At 52.1% G+C, this 18,671-nt stretch overlaps 7 protein-coding genes across 7 annotated transcripts in view; 5 read left to right on the top strand and 2 right to left on the bottom strand.

Moving 5' to 3' along the window:
• Window positions 1-3,646, bottom strand: part of ASPZODRAFT_66476 (hypothetical protein) — a gene marked incomplete at both ends in the record, with an annotated part of 5,853 nt that extends 2,207 nt beyond the window's left edge. The window contains 5 exons of the mRNA XM_022729379.1: window positions 278-1,128; window positions 1,189-1,409; window positions 1,461-2,587; window positions 2,705-3,345; window positions 3,466-3,646. Of these exons, the coding sequence (XP_022581281.1) occupies window positions 278-1,128; window positions 1,189-1,409; window positions 1,461-2,587; window positions 2,705-3,345; window positions 3,466-3,646 (3,021 nt within the window). The remainder of the gene's footprint in view (window positions 1-277; window positions 1,129-1,188; window positions 1,410-1,460; window positions 2,588-2,704; window positions 3,346-3,465) is intronic.
• An 842-nt stretch (window positions 3,647-4,488) lies between these two features.
• Window positions 4,489-5,967, top strand: ASPZODRAFT_66584 (hypothetical protein; the record flags this gene model as incomplete). The annotated part of the gene is made up of 1 exon (XM_022729386.1): window positions 4,489-5,967. One exon carries the CDS (start codon window positions 4,489-4,491, stop codon window positions 5,965-5,967), a length of 1,479 nt encoding a protein of 492 aa, XP_022581280.1.
• A 196-nt stretch (window positions 5,968-6,163) lies between these two features.
• On the bottom strand, window positions 6,164-7,173 carry ASPZODRAFT_16519 (hypothetical protein; the record flags this gene model as incomplete). Its single annotated transcript, XM_022726701.1, has 5 exons — window positions 6,164-6,443; window positions 6,518-6,861; window positions 6,929-7,007; window positions 7,082-7,094; window positions 7,149-7,173. 5 exons carry the CDS (start codon window positions 7,171-7,173, stop codon window positions 6,164-6,166), a joined length of 741 nt encoding a protein of 246 aa, XP_022581279.1.
• Window positions 7,174-7,423: 250 nt separating this feature from the next.
• ASPZODRAFT_132916 (hypothetical protein) lies at window positions 7,424-10,882 on the top strand. The gene is made up of 4 exons (XM_022723145.1): window positions 7,424-7,949; window positions 8,032-10,019; window positions 10,086-10,306; window positions 10,398-10,882. The coding sequence occupies exons 1-4, from the start codon at window positions 7,565-7,567 to the stop codon at window positions 10,477-10,479; spliced, it is 2,676 nt and encodes an 891-aa protein (XP_022581278.1). The 5' UTR covers window positions 7,424-7,564; the 3' UTR covers window positions 10,480-10,882.
• A 269-nt stretch (window positions 10,883-11,151) lies between these two features.
• Window positions 11,152-11,941, top strand: ASPZODRAFT_132915 (hypothetical protein). The gene has a single exon (XM_022723144.1). The coding sequence runs from the start codon at window positions 11,517-11,519 to the stop codon at window positions 11,787-11,789; it is 273 nt and encodes a 90-aa protein (XP_022581277.1). The 5' UTR covers window positions 11,152-11,516; the 3' UTR covers window positions 11,790-11,941.
• Window positions 11,942-13,803: 1,862 nt separating this feature from the next.
• Window positions 13,804-15,347, top strand: ASPZODRAFT_66834 (hypothetical protein; the record flags this gene model as incomplete). Its single annotated transcript, XM_022729403.1, has 7 exons — window positions 13,804-14,007; window positions 14,076-14,237; window positions 14,299-14,364; window positions 14,569-14,690; window positions 14,780-15,018; window positions 15,076-15,253; window positions 15,320-15,347. The coding sequence occupies 7 exons, from the start codon at window positions 13,804-13,806 to the stop codon at window positions 15,345-15,347; spliced, it is 999 nt and encodes a 332-aa protein (XP_022581276.1).
• A 1,949-nt stretch (window positions 15,348-17,296) lies between these two features.
• On the top strand, window positions 17,297-18,588 carry ASPZODRAFT_166973 (hypothetical protein). The gene is made up of 3 exons (XM_022726801.1): window positions 17,297-17,448; window positions 17,513-17,785; window positions 17,857-18,588. The coding sequence occupies exons 1-3, from the start codon at window positions 17,389-17,391 to the stop codon at window positions 18,580-18,582; spliced, it is 1,059 nt and encodes a 352-aa protein (XP_022581275.1). The 5' UTR covers window positions 17,297-17,388; the 3' UTR covers window positions 18,583-18,588.
• Window positions 18,589-18,671: the final 83 nt, after the last annotated feature.

Below are 18,671 nucleotides of genomic sequence, written 5' to 3'. Positions count from 1 at the left end.
TTAATAACTAATAAATAATTAATAAATAATTAATAAATAATTAATAAATAATTATTATATTATAAAGTAATAATTTTTCTTTTATTCAAAATAGAGCTAGTATTATATTTAAATAATAATTTAATTATTATCTATTATTAATAATAGTTATTAAGTTAAAAATAATTAATAACTATATAATAATTTAATACTAGTTTTAAAACTAATCATAACTGTTTTAAAACCTCAAAAAACCTTCACTAACCGTCGTTACTAAATGGCCTGGGCCACTACGTACCAGTAATCCGTCTTGCTCAGTAGGTTGATACGGTGGCCCTCGTCCTTTCCTGGCAGCGACTACCCAGGCGTTTTCACATCCGGCGGCGATCGCATGAGAGGACCGCCATCCCGTGAGACGCGAGATGTCTCGGAGGATGGAGATGGTCCAGGCCCGCTGTGCGGCATCCGTATACTGCACAGCCGCAAAGAAAATCGGGACCGTCATCTCTGTCAGCGAGGTGCCTATTGTTGGGCTCAAAGTTCCGATTTCTAGATTGTACCGCTGGGGATAGTAGATTCCTGCAAGAATCTTGCCAATGATCTGGGCATATCCGGCCGTTACGCCGGCCACAACGCCCGAGGCAACCATCATTGCTGGAGGCATCGAAGGATGGAGTCGGTGTAGGATAATACGCCCTGCGTAATAGAACCCCCACACCACCGCGATCGTGTTGGTGCGATATTGAAGCGCTGGTCCAAACGGGGTTGGGATCGGAGGCGTACTGTCCGGAGGTAAAGGGAGGAAATCTCGTCCGAGAGCAACAGCGAACGAATCGAAAGCAGCCAGGATGCTATTCCACTCGTCCTCGGCTTCGGTATACGCGGCCTCCTCATCCTCCTGGTCCTGTCCCTCGCCCATACTGGGAGGGACTGGGGGACGATCATGGTCTTCGCTCTGTTGGAAGGCAGAAGGTAGCTGAACCGACCCCCTCGTCGGTATCATTCCGTACATGGGAGGACTATCCTCTCGAATACCGGGGGTGCCTCTCTGAGACTCCGGCATCCCGAACATCCCAGCTGGCGGTGGTCTCACTGGCCCTCCGTGTGCCTGGTGACTACCAGGGGGCCCCTGTGGTGGAAATGGCCTGCCTGGCATGCTCTCATTTGGCCTATTTGGGGGCCCTCCAGCGCCCCCAGAGCCCCCAGGACCACCGGGCGCAAAGCGGGCCATATATCTGAATAGGGCAGGCCCTGGTCTCCATTCTACCCCGGTCTTCTTCGCCAATCGGAGCTTGCGGCTACGGTCCCGATATCCAAAGTCTGTGAGACGTGCAAGGAGGAGGATGAGATGGTCTGAAGAACCGTAAATAGCGTCCAGATGCCCGATGCCGGCACGAGGAGGACATTGCCCCCATTGATGATAAGGCGTACTGGATATCGGTTAGTGTGCACGAGACATTCTAGTTGGAGCAGATGCTTACAAGAGGCGGTTCCCGCTGATCAAGCTCTGAATCATATCTTGCTTACAGTACCACCAATAAAGGTCGCATTGAATTCGGTAGTCATCAATGTCTTTTCTTGTGAAGTGCTTCTGTGGTGGTGACTGGGTTGAGCCATCGTCAACTTGGCCGAAATTGTCATAATTCACCGCTCGGCCCATTATAGAGCCAACGACATTCTCGTCGACAGTGGCCTCCTTTTCAGCAAAAGGATCATCTTCTGACGGGTAGCTGATGAAATTAGAACCAAAAAATGACCTCTCTTGAGCCCTTTGCTCTCGTTGGGCCCGGACTCGACGTCGCTGGGCCCGGAGATCTCGCGTCAAACCAGCAAAATCGATCTCGCGGACTAACTGGGCGGAGCCTGCCACATGGCTGTTCCATTTAAAATGATCGGCCGCCAGCACCTCGTAATATCCCAAGACGAGGGTAGCTGCCAGGGTACCAATCTGCTTGCGTCGTGTAGGCAGGCCTACAGCTGCGCCCACCTTCTTGAGCGCAAAATGGTAGTGTTTCATGGAGACAGTTTGTGGTCCTTGCTGCAGCATTGCAATGTGTAGGCTGCTGATGGCAAGGATGGCTTGGAGCAAAGCCTGGTGCTCCAGGGCCTTGAGGGGCATGGTGTAAGTCCAGAGTCCCTGCCGCGTTGTGGGAACGGGGGCGCCCAGAATCACAGAAGAGTCACTTGGATGACGCTCGAAGATGGACAATGATGGACCCGTGGACTGGAGAAAATGCACGAAGATGCGGGCTGTCTTGGGGTTGTTCAGGGGGGAGGAGCCCAACGTGGGTCGATATGAGGCAAGAATGTTGGGCTCATCGAGGTGAACTGTGAAAGACCGTAATTGTGGTTCGTCCGAGGTGGCCGATCTCATAATCAGACTCAGATGATTAAATTTCTCTGCTTCAGTTCGTTCCGCCGCTTCGGCATCAGACTCAACGTCGTAGTATTCGTCACTTTCCAGATCCACATATGTGTCATGGGAGGCTGGAGAAAAGGGAACGTGGCCTGTGTATGCTTGCAGAAGAGCTCGTTCATCTCTGGGTGGTGGGTTGTTGATAGGAGGGAACTGCCATGGAGACTGTGGCGGCGGAGGCAACAATGGGCCCTAGAAGAGATGGGTAACACAGTTAGCCATGAGATAGAATTACGACTGCTGCTGGAGCAGGTTTGAGAGTACCTGATATGTTACAGCAGCTTGGGGGGTTGAATCGTATCCCGGCACCGGAAGCCCTTGAGATAACGCTGTAGCATACTCGCTTTCCAGACTGACAATAGGAATGGAATGAACGGCACCCGAGTTCTGTCGAAGGATTTGATCTGCAGCATGGTACTGAAACGGCTGCAGACTCGGGAGAGGAGCCTCATGCCAGTGCAAAGGATTTGTGCTTTGTTCGGAACCCAGTTGTGGCTGCACGTTGTCGTGGTTAAGGACCGACTGAAATGAAGAGGGTGAAGCATCTTTGGCAGGAGGACTAGGTACGGAAGCGTACGGCCGAAAGGTATGTACTAGAGGATAGTGAAAGGAAGCTGTTGCCGTAGTCCCCTGGTCTCCTCGATCAAACGGTTGGATGCTCATGGATGGAATAATCGGCCGTGGAGCAATGGTCGGTTGCCGTAAACCAGCCGCTGGTCTCTGTTGAGGCTGAGAGGGCTGATCTCCGTAATTCGGACTGATGGGAACCTTCAACGGGATCGGTTGCATCTGCGTGCTGGACGCTGAACCTGCCCTAAAGCCTCCATAGATTCCTATCGGGTTTTTGAAGATGACCCGCGGAGCATATCCCTCACATTCTCGCTTGGATTTGACGCAATTGTTGCAGATGGGCTTCTCTTCGCCGCACTTGATCCGACGCTTGCGACAGGCTACGACAGACGAGTTGAATTAGCTGAGAGGAACAGATCCCCACGTCCATCAATGAAAAAAAAAGAAAGACTAAGACGAAGACGAAGAGGAAGAGGAAGGCAAGGAGGAAACCTGCATACTCAAACACCCTGTCTTTGTGCGTTTCTTGGGGCCTTTTCTGGGAGGATCGTTGCCCGTCAGATCATCATTCCCGATGTCCGTCTGCTCTTCTGTTGTGAGCGAGCCTTTCTCAGGGGTTTCTGATGGCCCCTGGATGCTCTGGCCGGCAGAAAACTCGATTTTTTCCTCGCGTTGCGCCATGGCAATCGGGTTCCTGAGCCGCACACCAAACAGGCAGGCATAAGAAGGTGGAGGGGCGTCGCAATCGAAGCCAGCCTCCGCCCATGGCCGGAAAATCTTCCCGGGCAGACCAAGCCAAATTGGCTTGAGGTACTCCGTATAGCGGACAAGGCTGAGCTTACAAAAACCGTTGGGAGGCTCCGGGTTGATCTTGATGGAGGAGCGAGTGCCTGATCCAGTCCTGTCTCTCTCTCTCTATGGAGGCCGTCGGATGCGGACCACCGCGGAGGGCTCCGTACTGGGCCTACTGGCAGGCATCCGTCGGGTAAAATTGCCCACCCCCAAGGACCCCCACATGAGCTTAACTGGATTTGCTCTCTGCAGGTCAAGGGTCCAGTTAGATCTAGACGTCTGTAACGGTCTGTTGCGGTACTGTATACCGCTAGTACCGCTAGTATCGACATGACAGTACGGTCCTCAGAGACGTATCCGATCGGAAAGGTACCTCCTGATTACCTAAGGTTCTCCGTCCTGAGGCTAGCAATAAACTTGCTCTTATCACCTCATAATCCATAGCAAGAAAAGATGGTCATTTGGAATGGTCTTCCGGATTTATTATGTCTCTTATTATTTGTATTTTCTAACAATATTAACAATATTCACCTGTTAACTAACTACTACTTAGGTACCTAACCTATGTACGGCGTAGTAGGTGTATGTAGTATGGTACCTAACTAACCCAATAAGTACAAGTACCTGCTCTCACCGCTTTGATCCATTTCGCCGGCAATTTATTTTTTTTCCTGTCCGCTAAAGCCAGGTCTGCTACTGCTATTCTTGCCAGCTACCGGGAATCTTTCAGTATGTTTGCTGTTCCTGGCTGGTCAGTCTCGAGCTCTGCTCTTAAGCAGCAGACTGAGCCCCAGTCCCAGGCTCAAAATGAACAGAAGCAAGATGAGACCCCCAAGCCTGGGGCAAAGTCCAATAAGCGCAAGCGTGGAAAGGAGAATGTCACCAAGGGTAACGTGGATGAAATGTTCCGCCGAGTGATTGAGGGTCAAGAAAGTAAAACGGACAAGAAACGGAAGAAGGATCCCAAACCTAAGGAGGGAAGCGGCCTGGAGAAATCACAACCGGTGAATACATCAGAGGTTGGGGATGCGGGGAAAGGAAACAAGAGAAAGAACAAGAGAAAGGACAAGGCAAAGGATAAGCCTCAGACAGAGGAGGGCAAATCTTCTGCTGTCGAAGAAGCAAACTCTCTGTCTTCAGCTCCGCCGCCGACGACGACTGCAATCTTGACACCTCTCCAGCAAGCAATGCGCCAGAAGCTGATCTCTGCTCGGTTCCGCCATCTCAACGAAACCCTCTACACCACGCCTTCTTCGCAGGCACTGGAGCTGTTTGACAAGAACCCGGAGTTTTTCCAGGAGTACCATTCCGGATTTGCTCGGCAAGTCAAGGAGTCCTGGCCCTCCAACCCAGTCGATGGCTACATCAAATCCATCAAGACCCGCGGGGCGATCCATTCCGCGCCCAAAAGGTCCGGCAGCCAGCCAGATGCTTCTTCTCGCCCTCAACTGCGCCCACTGCCCAGACGGCCCAACGGCCTCTGCACAATCGCCGATTTGGGCTGTGGAGATGCCCATCTCGCCCGCTCGTTGACCCCGTCCGCGAAGAAGATGAAGCTCAAGCTGCAGAGCTACGATCTGCAAGCGCCGGACCCGCTTATCACCAAGGCAGACATCGCAAATCTTCCCGTGGAGGACGGAAGCGTCGATGTGGCCATCTTTTGCCTGAGCCTGATGGGCACCAACTGGGTGTCGTTCGTCGAAGAAGCCTGGAGGGTGCTGCGCGGCGACGGTAAGGGCGAGTGCTGGGTCAGTGAAGTGAAGAGCCGGTTCGGAAAGATTACGCGCAAGAAGGCCCAGATCGGCGCCAAGAAAGCTCCCACCAAGGCGGAGCTGAAGAAGCTGAAGAAAGCGAAACGCGGCGGCGGCAACAATGATGGAGACGACTCCGACGTCGAGGACGCGGAGATCTACGCCGAAGATGCCCGCCCCCAGGAGGGCGCAGATGAGACGGACATCTCTTCTTTCGTCGAGGTGTTCCGTACACGCGGGTTCATCTTGAAACCCGAATCGGTCGACAAGTCGAACAAGATGTTTGTGCGGATGGAGTTTGTCAAGCAAGGCGGTGCCCCCTCCAAGGGCCAACATGCTTCCCTGGCGGCGGCTGGCACGGGCAAGAAGAAATTCATTGACAAGGTGCCTGTGGGAGGCAACATGACACCCGATGAAGAGGCCAAGGTTCTGAAGCCGTGTGTGTACAAGATCCGGTAGATACTGGTTACTACCTAGGTTGGATACATATATATCTAGATGTTATCATAGCCCAAGGCTCTGTAAGAGAAAAAAAAATTTGTATTCAAGTCCAATTCATCAGCGCTGTTCCTTTTCTATTTCTCTCAACACCGACCCGGACATGATATTCGAAGGGACTTTCCAGCCGGATTCCGCATCGCTTCGCTTCATTCATTTATTGATTACTGCCCAGTTGTGCCACAGCTCTTCCCATCTCCTCTTCATCGTAGATCCGGAATCCCTTCTCCTTCGTCACGCTCGCCAGCTGGACGTTCTTCGCATCGAGTTTCTCCTCCATGACCTGCTTCAAGGTCTTCAGAACAAGAGTCTCGGCTTCGCTTAGTGTCAGGGAACGGTGATATTCGTTCTGCAACTCGGCCTGGGCACCTTCGCTTCCGGATCCGATGGCCTTGGCGTCGTATCGGTAGAATGTGCCGGAGGGCTCGGCATAATAGCTGCAAATCGACGAGATTAGATGAATCCTGGCTCAGAGAAGAAATAAAAAATAACCAAAATAGGTCAGACATACAGCTGGGGACCATCCTCGTCGTAACCTGCAATCAGGAGCGCTACGCCAAACGGCCGGCTCATGACGCTTTCCTCCTCATCTCCACTCTCGCCGAATCGCAGCGCCAGATCACATATTGCCTGTGTGCAGCTTTCGACGCGCAACGGCTCGGCATAGTTGAAGGCATGGTTCTGTGCCTCAACACGGGCATGTTCAACAAGAGACCTGGCATCTGCCTGCAAGCCAGACATGGCACAGCCAATGTGCTGATCGATCTCGACAATCTTTTCGACCGAGGACGCCTCCAACAGGGTAGACGTGACACGCTTCTCCACGCCGAGAATAACACCTTCGGATGTCGCGACCTGCCCATCGTTAATAAATCCAAATTCTCACCAATCTAATTCAGCGTCCCATAATATTGAAACCTACACCGATCGCCGTGGATCCCAGCTTGATAGCTTCGAGAGAGTATTCGACCTGGAATAAACGACCTTCGGGCGAGAAGGTGCTGTTGCGGGCAGCATGTTAGAGCTCTGTAGACGATCTGCAACAGTACAACAAGGAGAATCTCATGGTCCGTACTTGATTCCACGGTCTGTCGAGAGCTGTTAGCCACACCGCATTGTCCCAAGGTGATGACGGAGCTTACCGTATTCCGATCGTGCGATGAACATGATGAATTCTTCAGATAGGGGCGTTACAATCAGAAATATAGGACTGAGCAACCAGCACAGCAAGAAGATATTGTTTCGAAAGGATAAACGGAGAGAGAGTCGAGATATACCCAGCGAGGCCAGAAGCTCTCTCCTCTGCTGCTGTCTACGCAACTCGCCGTGCCTGGCGGAGCCAAACGGCGCTAGTCCCCAAGCGTCGGGCGGTACGCGAACTCGACTTTGTATTTCCCGACTTTGCTCTCCGCCTTTGCGCGCGTCGGACGGCGAAAGAAAACACACGGGGATAATATAGGGAAAGAGCTGGCTATCGCCTGTCTAATGTGGGTAGGACCTGTCTGCGTGCAAGCCGTTCGCTTTATGAGTCTTCCCGCGCCCGTCGCTCTGCAGGACCATGTCCTTCGATGACCGTCGGGCCAGTTACATGAACGCCCAACGGCCCCGCGTCGTGTCCAGTCGCACTGGGGATGCTGAAAAGGCTGCGCTCCGTGGCGGAGCATCCCCATCGCAGTCGGAAGGTATGGACCGGCTACGTGGGAGTACTTCGAGCCAGAAGACCAAGTTGTCTCGAGAGCAGAACCCTGTGAGCGAGAAGCGGACCGAACGGACGACTGCCACCACCACAAGAGACAAGATCCAGGTGCGAACAAGAAACCCGGTAAAGGAATCGACAAATGCTGGGAATAGAGGCGATTGGGAGAAACCGAAGCCGAAGCGGACTGCGGCGAACGACGCGTCGAGTCCCAATTTTCGGAGGAGAGAGAAGGAACCTCCAGAGGGTCAGTAGGCAGTTCCACCAGAATCATACCCTCTCTACCATCTTGAAATTCGAAAGTACTGACTTGCTTTGTTCCCGGATAGCTCCATGGATGCCGCAAGTATCCCTGATGCCGCATTCAACCGCTCCGTTGGCCTCGCGCGTCTCGGTGCCTCCGTTAGCATCAACCGCTCCTCAATTCCTACAACCCGAACCGTTACGCGATCTTTCGCTGGACGAGCAAGAAGCGGCGATACTAGAGGATTTGCTGTATGTTTTCATGGGCTTCGAGGGCCAGTATGTGCAATATCATGCTTCATTCGATCCCACGGTCGAGAAGGACCGTCTGACGGGCCCGATTTTCCAACTTGCCCCGGGCTTGGATCCCACTCTTCGAGACTTGACGCTTTCCATGCTGAAAATGGCTACTCACTACAGCGCTATGGAAGCCTTCGTAGAGGTCCAGAGCCGTGCTGAGTTCGGCGCCGTGAGCCACGCATTATGCGCTGCCATTCGCAAACTGCTCAAAGACTACCTAATCCTTGTCGCGCAACTTGAGAATCAGCTGCTCAACAACCCCAATTTTACCCTGCATGTTCTTCACCTGCATACCATGCCGACTAGCCAGTGTCTGGCTCAGCTGTATTCCCTGGGGCAAGAACTCCTGCGACGGAACGGCTTGTTAGACCAGGATCTAGATGAGTCAATCGATGATTTCGACGACGTGGAAAACATCCTCGAGCAGCTCAAGGAAGGCGGAGACCTGGTACCGGGGGCCATGTCCAGCAAAAAGATATGCAAAGGAGGCAATGTCCTACGGCTGTTGACGGAGCGACTAACATCGTTTTCCGGAGACCCAACCGCGAAAGCTCTGTTACAGACGCTCCTACGGGAAGCCAGCCGCCCATACATGGCCATGCTCAACGAGTGGCTGCATCATGGAGGAATTAAAGACCCCCACGCCGAATTCCTGGTGAAAGAGCAAAAATGGATCAAACGAGAGAAGCTGGAAGAAGACTACACGGACGAATACTGGGACAAACGGTATACAATCCGAGAACAGGAAGTCCCGCCGCAATTGGACAGTGTCAAGGAAAAGGTTCTTCTAGCCGGGAAATACCTGAACGTCGTTCGTGAATGTGGAGGTGTCGATGTAAGTGGAACCGTCAAAGACGTTCCCAAGACACTCGACGATCCTCGATTTCTGGAAAACGTCAATGCCGCTTACACTTATGCGAATGCATCATTATTGAATCTACTACTAACCAAGAATTCCCTCACCACCCGGTTCCGCTCACTGAAACACTACTTCTTCCTCGACCGCTCAGATTTCTTCTCTTACTTCCTCGAACTGAGTGCGTCAGAACTCCGCAAGCCAGCCAAGAACGTCAACGAAGGGAAACTACAGTCTCTTCTGGACTTGGTTCTTCGCCAGCCCGGGAGTATTGCCGCCCAGGATCCTTTCAAGGAGGATGTGAAGGTCCGAATGAATAAGATTGGCCTCACCAAATGGTTGATGCAGGTTGTGAGTGTATCTGGTATCGACCAGGACAAACCCGAAGCGGCCCTCGAACGATACCAAGCCCCGGCAGCGCAAAGTACAGAAGACGAGAAGGACATTCTTGGATTCGACGCGCTAGAGCTGGATTACTCTGTCCCCTTCCCACTCTCGCTGGTCATCAGTCGCAAAACCGTGCTTCGCTACCAACTTGTTTTCCGTCATCTACTCTCCCTTCGTCATCTTGAGGGCTTGCTGGCGACTTCTTGGCTGGACCACAGCAAGGTGGTCAGTTGGCGACACAAGTCATCCGACCGACGGCTAGAGATGTGGAAGAGACGTGCATGGAACCTCCGGGCCAAAATGCTCGTGTTTGTGCAGCATCTGCTTTATTTCTGCACAGCCGAGGTCATCGAACCGAACTGGCAGAACTTGATGGATCGGGTCAACGGCACAGATGCAGACGGCTCTGAAGTCACCGTCAACGGTACCAAGCAAGCCAACCGGACGGTGGACGAGTTGATGCAGGATCATGTTGATTTCCTGGACACGTGTCTCAAGGAATGCATGCTGACACAAGCGAAACTCCTCAAGGTCTGCCTCCTTTTTTCATCCCCACGTTTTTTTCCGATTCACTTGCTCACTTTTTGTTGAACATAGATCCACTCCAAGCTCATGACCTGCTGCACTATGTTTGCGTCCTGGACGGCATCCTCCCTCGCCCGAACCCTGGCATCCGCCGACCCGGACCTTTCGTCTGGTGGGAAAGAGTCAGCGCCCGAGGTCAAAGGCTACGACCCGACCCGGATTTCCAAGCTGGAGGACACGTTGAAGCGATATGAGGACCATTTCAACCGCCACCTCCGGATTCTAATGGATAGGTATGGGGCTTTTTCTTTTCTTTTTCTTTTTTTTTAACAAGAGGGTATCTATGAATTGATGAGCAGGCGCTGATTTGCTGAATGTCTAAAGCTTGAACTATTTTGCTGCCACCGAGAGCGTAGTCCTATTGAAGCTTGCTCATTCATTGAGCTCGATAGGGAAAGAAGACTGAGATGGAAGACCTGATACCAGCCTTGGCTCAAACAACTGAAAAGCAAATCCTCCCTAGGATGCACAGTTCGAACGGCCGATACCGGAAATAGTGCAGCAGGTCTTCTCCTCCCTTCCTTACAATTAACTGCAGGCTCCTTTCGAGTCGCCCTCTACCCCCCTAATCAAGGCCCAGTCGATGGTCAACACCTCCACCTTGCACATGTTTCTCTTTCTCTCTCTCTCTCTCTCTCTCAACCACGACTAATTAAACGGGCGGGCGAATTGCATGGCAAGGGCTCGGAAAGGTTCATGAGTGACGGTTTTGTTCTATGCTAATGCCATACCCATACAATTATGATAATCAAGGTCAATTTTTTGTTAGTAATCTTCAGCATGAACTCGGTACCTGGTGCTTATGGTCTACTAGGGAGTGCCTAACTAGTATCCTGAAAGCGTACACGTACTCCGTACAAGTCCTCGCATCCATACGGAGCAAGCAACTTTGCACGACAAGCGTAATTTTTTTTAGTATATTATTGACGGTTTTATGATCCACAGAGCATTAACTAAACTGGGAATAGCATGAGCAGTTTAGTTTTTAGTTTTTACTCCTACGCATGAGAGTCGTACTTTACTCCGTATCATGAAGCTAATTTAGCCAACAGGATCAGCCAGCACCTCAGTACACCGAACTCTTGGCTGAGGGAATATCGAATATACCTCATGAACAGGAGTCGGTGCCATGATAGCATTAGAATGGATGACTAGAAATATTCAGTGACAGATTGCCAATGTGTAGCGCTATTTAGCTCTCTTTCCTTCATGCGCCACTAACGGGCCTAACCGTCCCTCGCGGCATCGCCCCCTACAATCGATTGATTCACTCCCCAGTGTGAACCATGGCTCTGGGATTTGATTAGAAACCTCTGGCACTGTTTGTTCAATGCGCCGACCCGACGGGCTGGGTTTTCGACCCTGGACCTCCCGTCTATCCGTCATACCATCGCCTGCCTGTCTTTGACGTGCATGAACGGACGGAAGGCCTTGCATGCATGGATGGCACCGAAGTTTCTCGGATCTTGTCCTGTCCTGGTCCCCCCTCCCGTCGGAGCTCCCGACCACGCATTGCAGGTGCATGGTGACACTAGCACAGTGGTCACCAACTACTCCGTGTTAGCCTGTCGGCAGTGGATGGGAGGATTCTGCCGCTGGGAGAGGGAAGGGAAGGGGAGGGGAGGGCACCCTTCGGTGGAAATGGGAGTGATGATGCGTTTTCGAAATCCTCTGCCCCCCCGCCCACTTAGCAATCCATCCGAGAGCCCACATTGATCAAGAATTGGAAAAAGGAACCTCGGTCAAAATTGACTCTTCTTCTTTTTTTTTCTTCTTTCTTTTTTCTCCACTCACTCTCCACCGCTGCCTGGTTGCGCCGTCCAAGAAATATCTCTCTCTACAGGACCCATAACCATTCAATGTAGACGGATTCTTTCTCCTTTAGTCTTCTTTCTGTATGGACTCCGAGGTACACCCCGATGTGCGCCATTGGCCAACTGCAAAAAGACGGCTGCGTTCCACTTATGCCCGTCTTGCTCGATTGGGGAGGTGTGGTCCATGCGAAGGAGGAGCGTCTGCCGTTCTCCGTCTAGGGAGGGAGAATTCATAGCCATTGTTTCACTCCTGCGAACTCGGCGAGCAGTCGTTACGAAAAGAAGCGGTGAGACTCCGACTTCTGGGCCACGGAGCCTTTTGCCAGACATGGACGCCCACAGTCATGACACGAGTGACGACGAAGCCCGAAGGCTGAAGGGCACGAGTGTCAGGTGACCTTATGAGCAAAGCCGATGCTCTTTGCTTTTTTAGTCCGACTCTGGTGGCGGATCGCGTTCCAATAAGCTGCCGAATCAGGCCCGGATGTTCCCTCAATAAGCACAGGCTAGAGCTCCGTGCTGGGTCCTGTTTGGATGTCAGAACTCCTCACGAGGGAAGGAACCTGGCCGTGTCTCGTCTCGCAACTGCACAGCGATGATCCCGTTGCCAGAAGGATGATTTTTTTTGGTCCTTTTGTCCTCCGTAGAGCGCCTACGCCATGGCTAGCTGGAACCGGGCGGTTCTAGAGCGCCAATCAAGCCGGCCAGTCCTTGTTGGACGGCAGTCCTCGGTGTCTCCGTCTGATCTGCTCTCAGACAATGGAAGTCATCAGTTTCCTTATTCAGGAACATATCATCTTCAGATAAGAGAAAGAAAAGCCTTGCTGCGGTCACCACTATTACATCACCTGGAAGAGCAGTTCCATCAAAAGGCCCGCATCTCCGAAGCTGCCATTTGTTATTGGTAACTTGAACATTCGCTAGTCCACAAATGCGGTACCCCCTAGTGGTCACTGGTCAGGTGTAAACCCTGTCTGGAAATAATAATAGAGGGAGGGGAGCGGGGAGGGGCCGGAGTTCGCATCCAGAGTCTTCCGTCACCTTTTGATGATCGTCCGAAGAGGGCATGTTGGATCAAATGCCGGCCGGCCCTCCCATCGTTAGGTACATCACGCTCGAGGATTGATTTGAAGAAAAGAACTCGCCCTTACCAAGGAGCCTCTGACGCACGCTGCTCAAGGTTTGATACCGAGGGGGTGGGTGGCGCGCCTGCGATGCGGCTGACCCCTCCTTGTATCGTCATCGTGTATCTGCTAAGAAAAGCTGTTGCCGTAGTTGCAGGGCCGAACAAGGCTTCTATCCGTGCGCTGCGAAGGCCTAGTACATTCAAATACCCACGATACCGTGATATCAAAATGCAAGTGGGTGCGAAGGCAGACCTTCCAAGGCTTTGTCAGAGAGCCTATCCGCTTCGAGTAGGAGCTCTCATTGGTATTTTTTTTCCTGTACGCGTTCCTGTGCCTGTTTTATTTCCGCCTCTCCCTCTCTGTTCCTTCCCCCCCCCCCCCCCGCTAGAAGTAGGCAACAAGCAATTAGCCCCTGCAACCGGATATGCAGTAGTAGTGCTTGACCGCTGGCCAGACAATATTGACAGAGATTGGCATCTGCGGGTAAATGCCGTGCGTAGTGCGCATTGTGAAGGCCCGCAGACTCCCTCGAGCGTTGCCTATGTCGTAGTGCCTGCAATACAGCGATTTGCACACAGTCTCGCGGCCGATGGTACCGCTGGCGCGGATGTAAAAAAAAAACCCCCCCCTATGGAAACCCTTGTTTCGCACAGCCATTAGGGCACATATCACTCCCCATCGACTTTGAGGGCATGCAAACATCCTTAGACAAAGCGAGACCGTGGAAACGACCGACAGACACATATTGAAAGGTTCCAGTGGTTCGGAGACCTTGAACAGGGATAGGCGATGGCTTTGAGATTGTATCGAAATACTGGTCAGTGCTTTGACAGGACACCCAGGCAGACTGACCATTCATTCTCTCCATCAAGGAACCCAGAAGCCCAAACAGAGGCACTAGACCCTGTCTATCTCGATATTTTATCCATCCGAGATCGTGAATATCAAAAATACGCGATCGATAACCGCATATTCTTCGAGCCGGTGGATGATGTAAAGTAACAAACAGGTTCCCATGTCTTCCTGTCTGACTGATCTTTCCCCCTATCTCTTCACTCCAGAGTGAAGCAGAGCGTCTTGATATCCAGCATCGAGTCTTGAATAGGGTGTTCGATGGTCGACTCATCTTCCCGCCCGTTCCACGACCGAAAAGGATTCTGGACTGTGGTTATGGAAGTGGAGCGTGGGCTGTCGACGTTGCTGAGCAGCATCCCGAATGCGAGGTGATGAAGTGGAAATTCCCGTCGAGACTCTCGCAAACTGACGCTTGGTTCTGAGTCAAAGGTAATCGGTGTCGACGTCTCTCCGCACATGCAGCCAGGCGACATGCCTGATAACTTGTGGCTACAGGTAAGTGAAGAGAATGCAGGCCTGATGCAGCTGTAAGACATGCTCAAGGCTTCGGAACGTGGGAACCATCCGTCAGTTCATGTATACAAGGCGCTGGAAACTGGGGATGCTGTGATATAATCCAGAGGACAACGCTGCAGTATATGTTGAAGATTGCTTTGAAACATCCTTCTCAATAGAGACGGCTGACCAGAGGCCGTCTAGGTCGATGATTTGAACCGCCCATTCACGTTTCCTTCCAGATACTTCGACCTAGTTCACTCGCAACTCGTTGCAACCGGGATCAACCGCAGTCGATGGCCATCGTATATTCGAGATATCGTGAGGTGCGTACAGACTCCAAACCCCTCCTCTATCCCAGCAGGTGCAGAACGAGGACAAGTCAATTGACTGATCGAATTCCAACCACCCACAGAGTATTAAAGCCAGGCGGATGGGTTCAAATGACCGAGATCTATTTCAATATTCAGTCTGACAACGGTTCCATCACCGAGCATAACGCCCTAAGGCAGTGGAGCACAAGATATATGGGGGCGTTCGAGAGTCTCAAAGACCTTAGGGTCGGGGCGCGCCTGAAAGATCTCTTGACAGCGGCCGGCTTGGTGGAGGTGGATACCAGGATGATTCCTCTTCCCCTCTCTGCCTGGTCTAACGGTAGGAAGCGGCTTTGCAGGTCAGTTATAGTAAGGATAGAGATAACCTTGAAAGCAGACGCCCGAACGCGCGAGATAGGAGCTATGAACCGCGAGAATATCCAACGGTTGTTGCCAGCCATATCACTCTATCCGCTCACGCAACGGCTGCACATGCCACGCGAACAATTTGACGTCCTTGTGGCTCGAGCACAACAAGAAGCCAACAATCCCACCCTGAAGGCATACTTTCCGTTGTAAGCTGTCCTCCCATCGTGACTGCGGCAGGGGGGGTTCTTTTTGCGTCGATGCTGACAAGGCAGGTACATCTGCATTGGCCGAAAGCCGTGATTTGAGGACTGCGTGTCGCTACCGTCCTGATAGTATAGAGTATATAAGAAGGTTTTTGCTGCAACCGGCCTTCACAGGTATTTCGGTGGAAGGATGGTGTTACTGCAAGAGCTTTGGATTTATTAGGTGTCGTTATCGGTGTCGGTGTCGGTGTCGGATGGTTAGTCAATGATTCTTTTGTCCTGATACAGTCTTCCATATCACGCAATGCCATCAGAGCTCTCTCTCATCCATCTGCCCCTTCCTTTGCACTGGATTTATTACAATCGAGAACAGGAGGTCCCAGTTGAAACCCTCCTACCGATGAGAATGCTATTGACTGCTCGAAGCGCGGAGACGGGTGCTGTTAACGCGTTTGCTAATATAGACGAGGAATTGTAGTCGAGCAAATAAACTGATTGGCGAAAAAAGCATACCCCAACCCGAGCCATTCTATGAGAACCGTCTAGCTCATCTTATATCGGTTGCAATATGGGCACCCTGGGGACCCTCTGCCAAGTTTGAGATAGGAGTGTCTTGCTCGAAGAGTCCTGGAACCACGGCCCGTCAGCATCTAAATGTTCTCAGCAGGGAAAAACTTCATTTGATTGAAGGCATCGATGGGATTGAGGGGCTTGAAAAAAGGGGGGGCATTGCCTGCTATCCCCTACCGAGGCACGAGTCAGACTAGAATCCATATAACACGAACAGTCTGACGAGGAGACGGGGCAAGTTAGAGCAAAAGAAAAGCTCTCTGTCGATCAAAGACATGGATGCCGTCGTCAGCAAAGTGTCATACCACAGAGGGGAAAGGAAGGTGGGAAGGTGGGAAGTGGTGAGGAGAGATTACTACTAGGTAGGCCGGTGCGGTGCGGTACCAAACTGTCGGGTCGTGAGGCGGGAGGACTGAACTTTCAAGCGCAGGACTCCCTCGACACCAGCGCCTTCTCATCTGCTCGAAGCCACTCTTGACGGTGATTATGATTCCGTCGTTCATTTACATGAATTGATCACAACTGCCGTGACGTCCTTTACGCAGCCGAGAGACTGAACTCCCTGTTTCCCACCCGTTGGAGGATCTGTTCTGCCTGGGGGAACACCGTCTGCTTGTGTTTTCGCCGTACGACAGGCATCACGAAGGCCAGAACGATGGACAATACACTGTACAGGATATATTTCCACGGTTCGATAATCTGAAAGGTGGTTCGGGAGAGAGTAACTATGGAGAGCTTCGCTCCTTGGCTTGCTGTGATAAGCCCAGCTGGTCATGATCGACAGCGAAAAGCGACCGTCGCGTTCGATCCTACACCGATCTGCCGTCCGAGTTCCTTTGCTCAAGGCTCTTTGCATGGTCGTGATCAACCGGGAGAGAGATATCGAGGAGTGTGGTGCGATTCTCTCGCTACTCTTCTTTCCGGCGGAGGCATGCCAGCCAGACAGCCCTCCGAGCCAACAAACAGATCCCCACGCAGGTAGCAAGCAGTACGGAATAGGCTATTATTTATAGCGGATCTCTGACTAGCTACCGTGTCTAGACTGCTAGCTTCGCACCGTCGACCTCTGCGAATAGAATGGCGAGAGACTGCACCTCTGAACTCCGAGCAGGAGGGAAATGAGTGGTACACTACATAACCAGCGGACACCAGCTTGAATGCAGTAATATCTATCCTTTCAGTCGTCACACGAAGAGCTGCAGTGTAGTCAGTGTAGAGACCTTGCTCATGTCCGTGCTTTGGCGCCTCAAATCTTGAATCGAGTGGCTTATTAGTGCCTTGTTGCCTTGTGCCTGCCTTGGTGCCTTGTGCATGCCTTGGTGCCTTGTGCCTGATGCCTTATTTAGTTATGCCTTAGTGCCTGGTTATATGCCTTGTTGCCTTGTTGCCTCAGGCCTTTATTCATGCCTAGTATTTCAGGCTGCACTCCCAATCGGGCAAGTTCCGCGGGGAAAAAGTCGGCGCTTTTTTCGACGGCGATAAGTTTTGGATCTTCAACTCTCCTCTCCGACCGAACCACCACGCGACACAGAACAGCAGAGCACTGCTTACTCGGCGCGCTCGTCACAATGCCTTCCACATACAAGAAGGATAAGCCGTGGGACACGGACGACATTGACAAATGGAAGGTAGGACTTTCTCTTTCTCCACTAAACCACTCTCTGCTACTCTCTACTCCTGCTAACAAGTCAGGTCGAGGAATTTAAACCCGACGACAACATCGGCGGCAGCTTTGCCGAGGAATCCTCGTTCGCAACGCTATTCCCGAAATACCGCGAGGTGTACCTGAAAGAGGCGTGGCCGGTGGTGACCAAGGCGCTGGAGAAGCAGGGGATCGCATGCACGCTGGACTTGGTGGAAGGTAGCATGACGGTCAAGACGACTCGCAAGACGTTTGATCCGGCGGCAATCCTCAAGGCGAGGGACTTGATCAAGCTGTTGTCACGTAGTGTTCCAGTGCAGCAGGTACCTATTCTCTCTTCCTCCTCTGTCAAAGAGAAATCTTCTAACGCATTTCTAATGTGTCTGTCTGATAGGCGTTGAAAATCCTCGACGATAACATGGCATGCGACATCATCAAGATCCGCAACCAAGTGCGCAACAAGGAACGATTCGTCAAGCGACGCCAACGCATCCTCGGCCCGTCGGGGTCGACGCTCAAGGCCCTCGAACTCCTAACAGAAACATATATCCTCGTGCAGGGCAACACGGTAGCGGTGATGGGCCCCTTCCGTGGCCTGAAGGAGGTCCGCCGCGTGGTGGACGACTGCATGGCCAACATCCACCCCATCTACCACATCAAGGAGCTGATGATCAAACGTGAGCTGGCCAAGGACCCGACCCTCGCCACCGAATCGTGGGACCGCTTCCTCCCCAACTTCAAAAAGCGTACCCTCTCCAAACGCCGCGTCCCCTTCAAGGTCGCCGACAAGGCCGCAAAACCTTACACGCCCTTCCCGCCTGCCCCGGAGAAGAGCAAGGTCGACCTCCAGATCGAGTCGGGCGAGTACTTCCTCTCGAAACAGGCCAAGGAGCGCGCCCAGAAGGAGGAGGTAATGGAGCGCCAGCGCCTCAAGCGCGAGGAGAAGATGAAGGAGCGGGAGAAGGATTTTGTCGCCCCCGAAGAAGATGCCGAGAAGAAGGAAAAGAAGGAGAAGAAGGAAAAGAAAGAAAAGAAGGAGAAGAAGGAGAAGAAGGAAAAGTCGAAGCGGAAACGCGAGGCGGAAGACGAAGGCAGCCAGAAGAAGAGCAAAACGGATTGATTCATGGCGTATACACTACACTTCTGCCACTGTATACATTTTATACCAGTTCTATTTCCTTATTTTCTACATGCAGGGCGTCGGGGAGT

This window comes from Penicilliopsis zonata (genome assembly GCF_001890105.1).
Source record: "Penicilliopsis zonata CBS 506.65 unplaced genomic scaffold ASPZOscaffold_7, whole genome shotgun sequence".
NCBI classification, from domain to species: Eukaryota; Fungi; Ascomycota; class Eurotiomycetes; order Eurotiales; family Aspergillaceae; genus Penicilliopsis; species Penicilliopsis zonata.
This window is presented reverse-complemented; position numbering and strand designations above follow the sequence as displayed.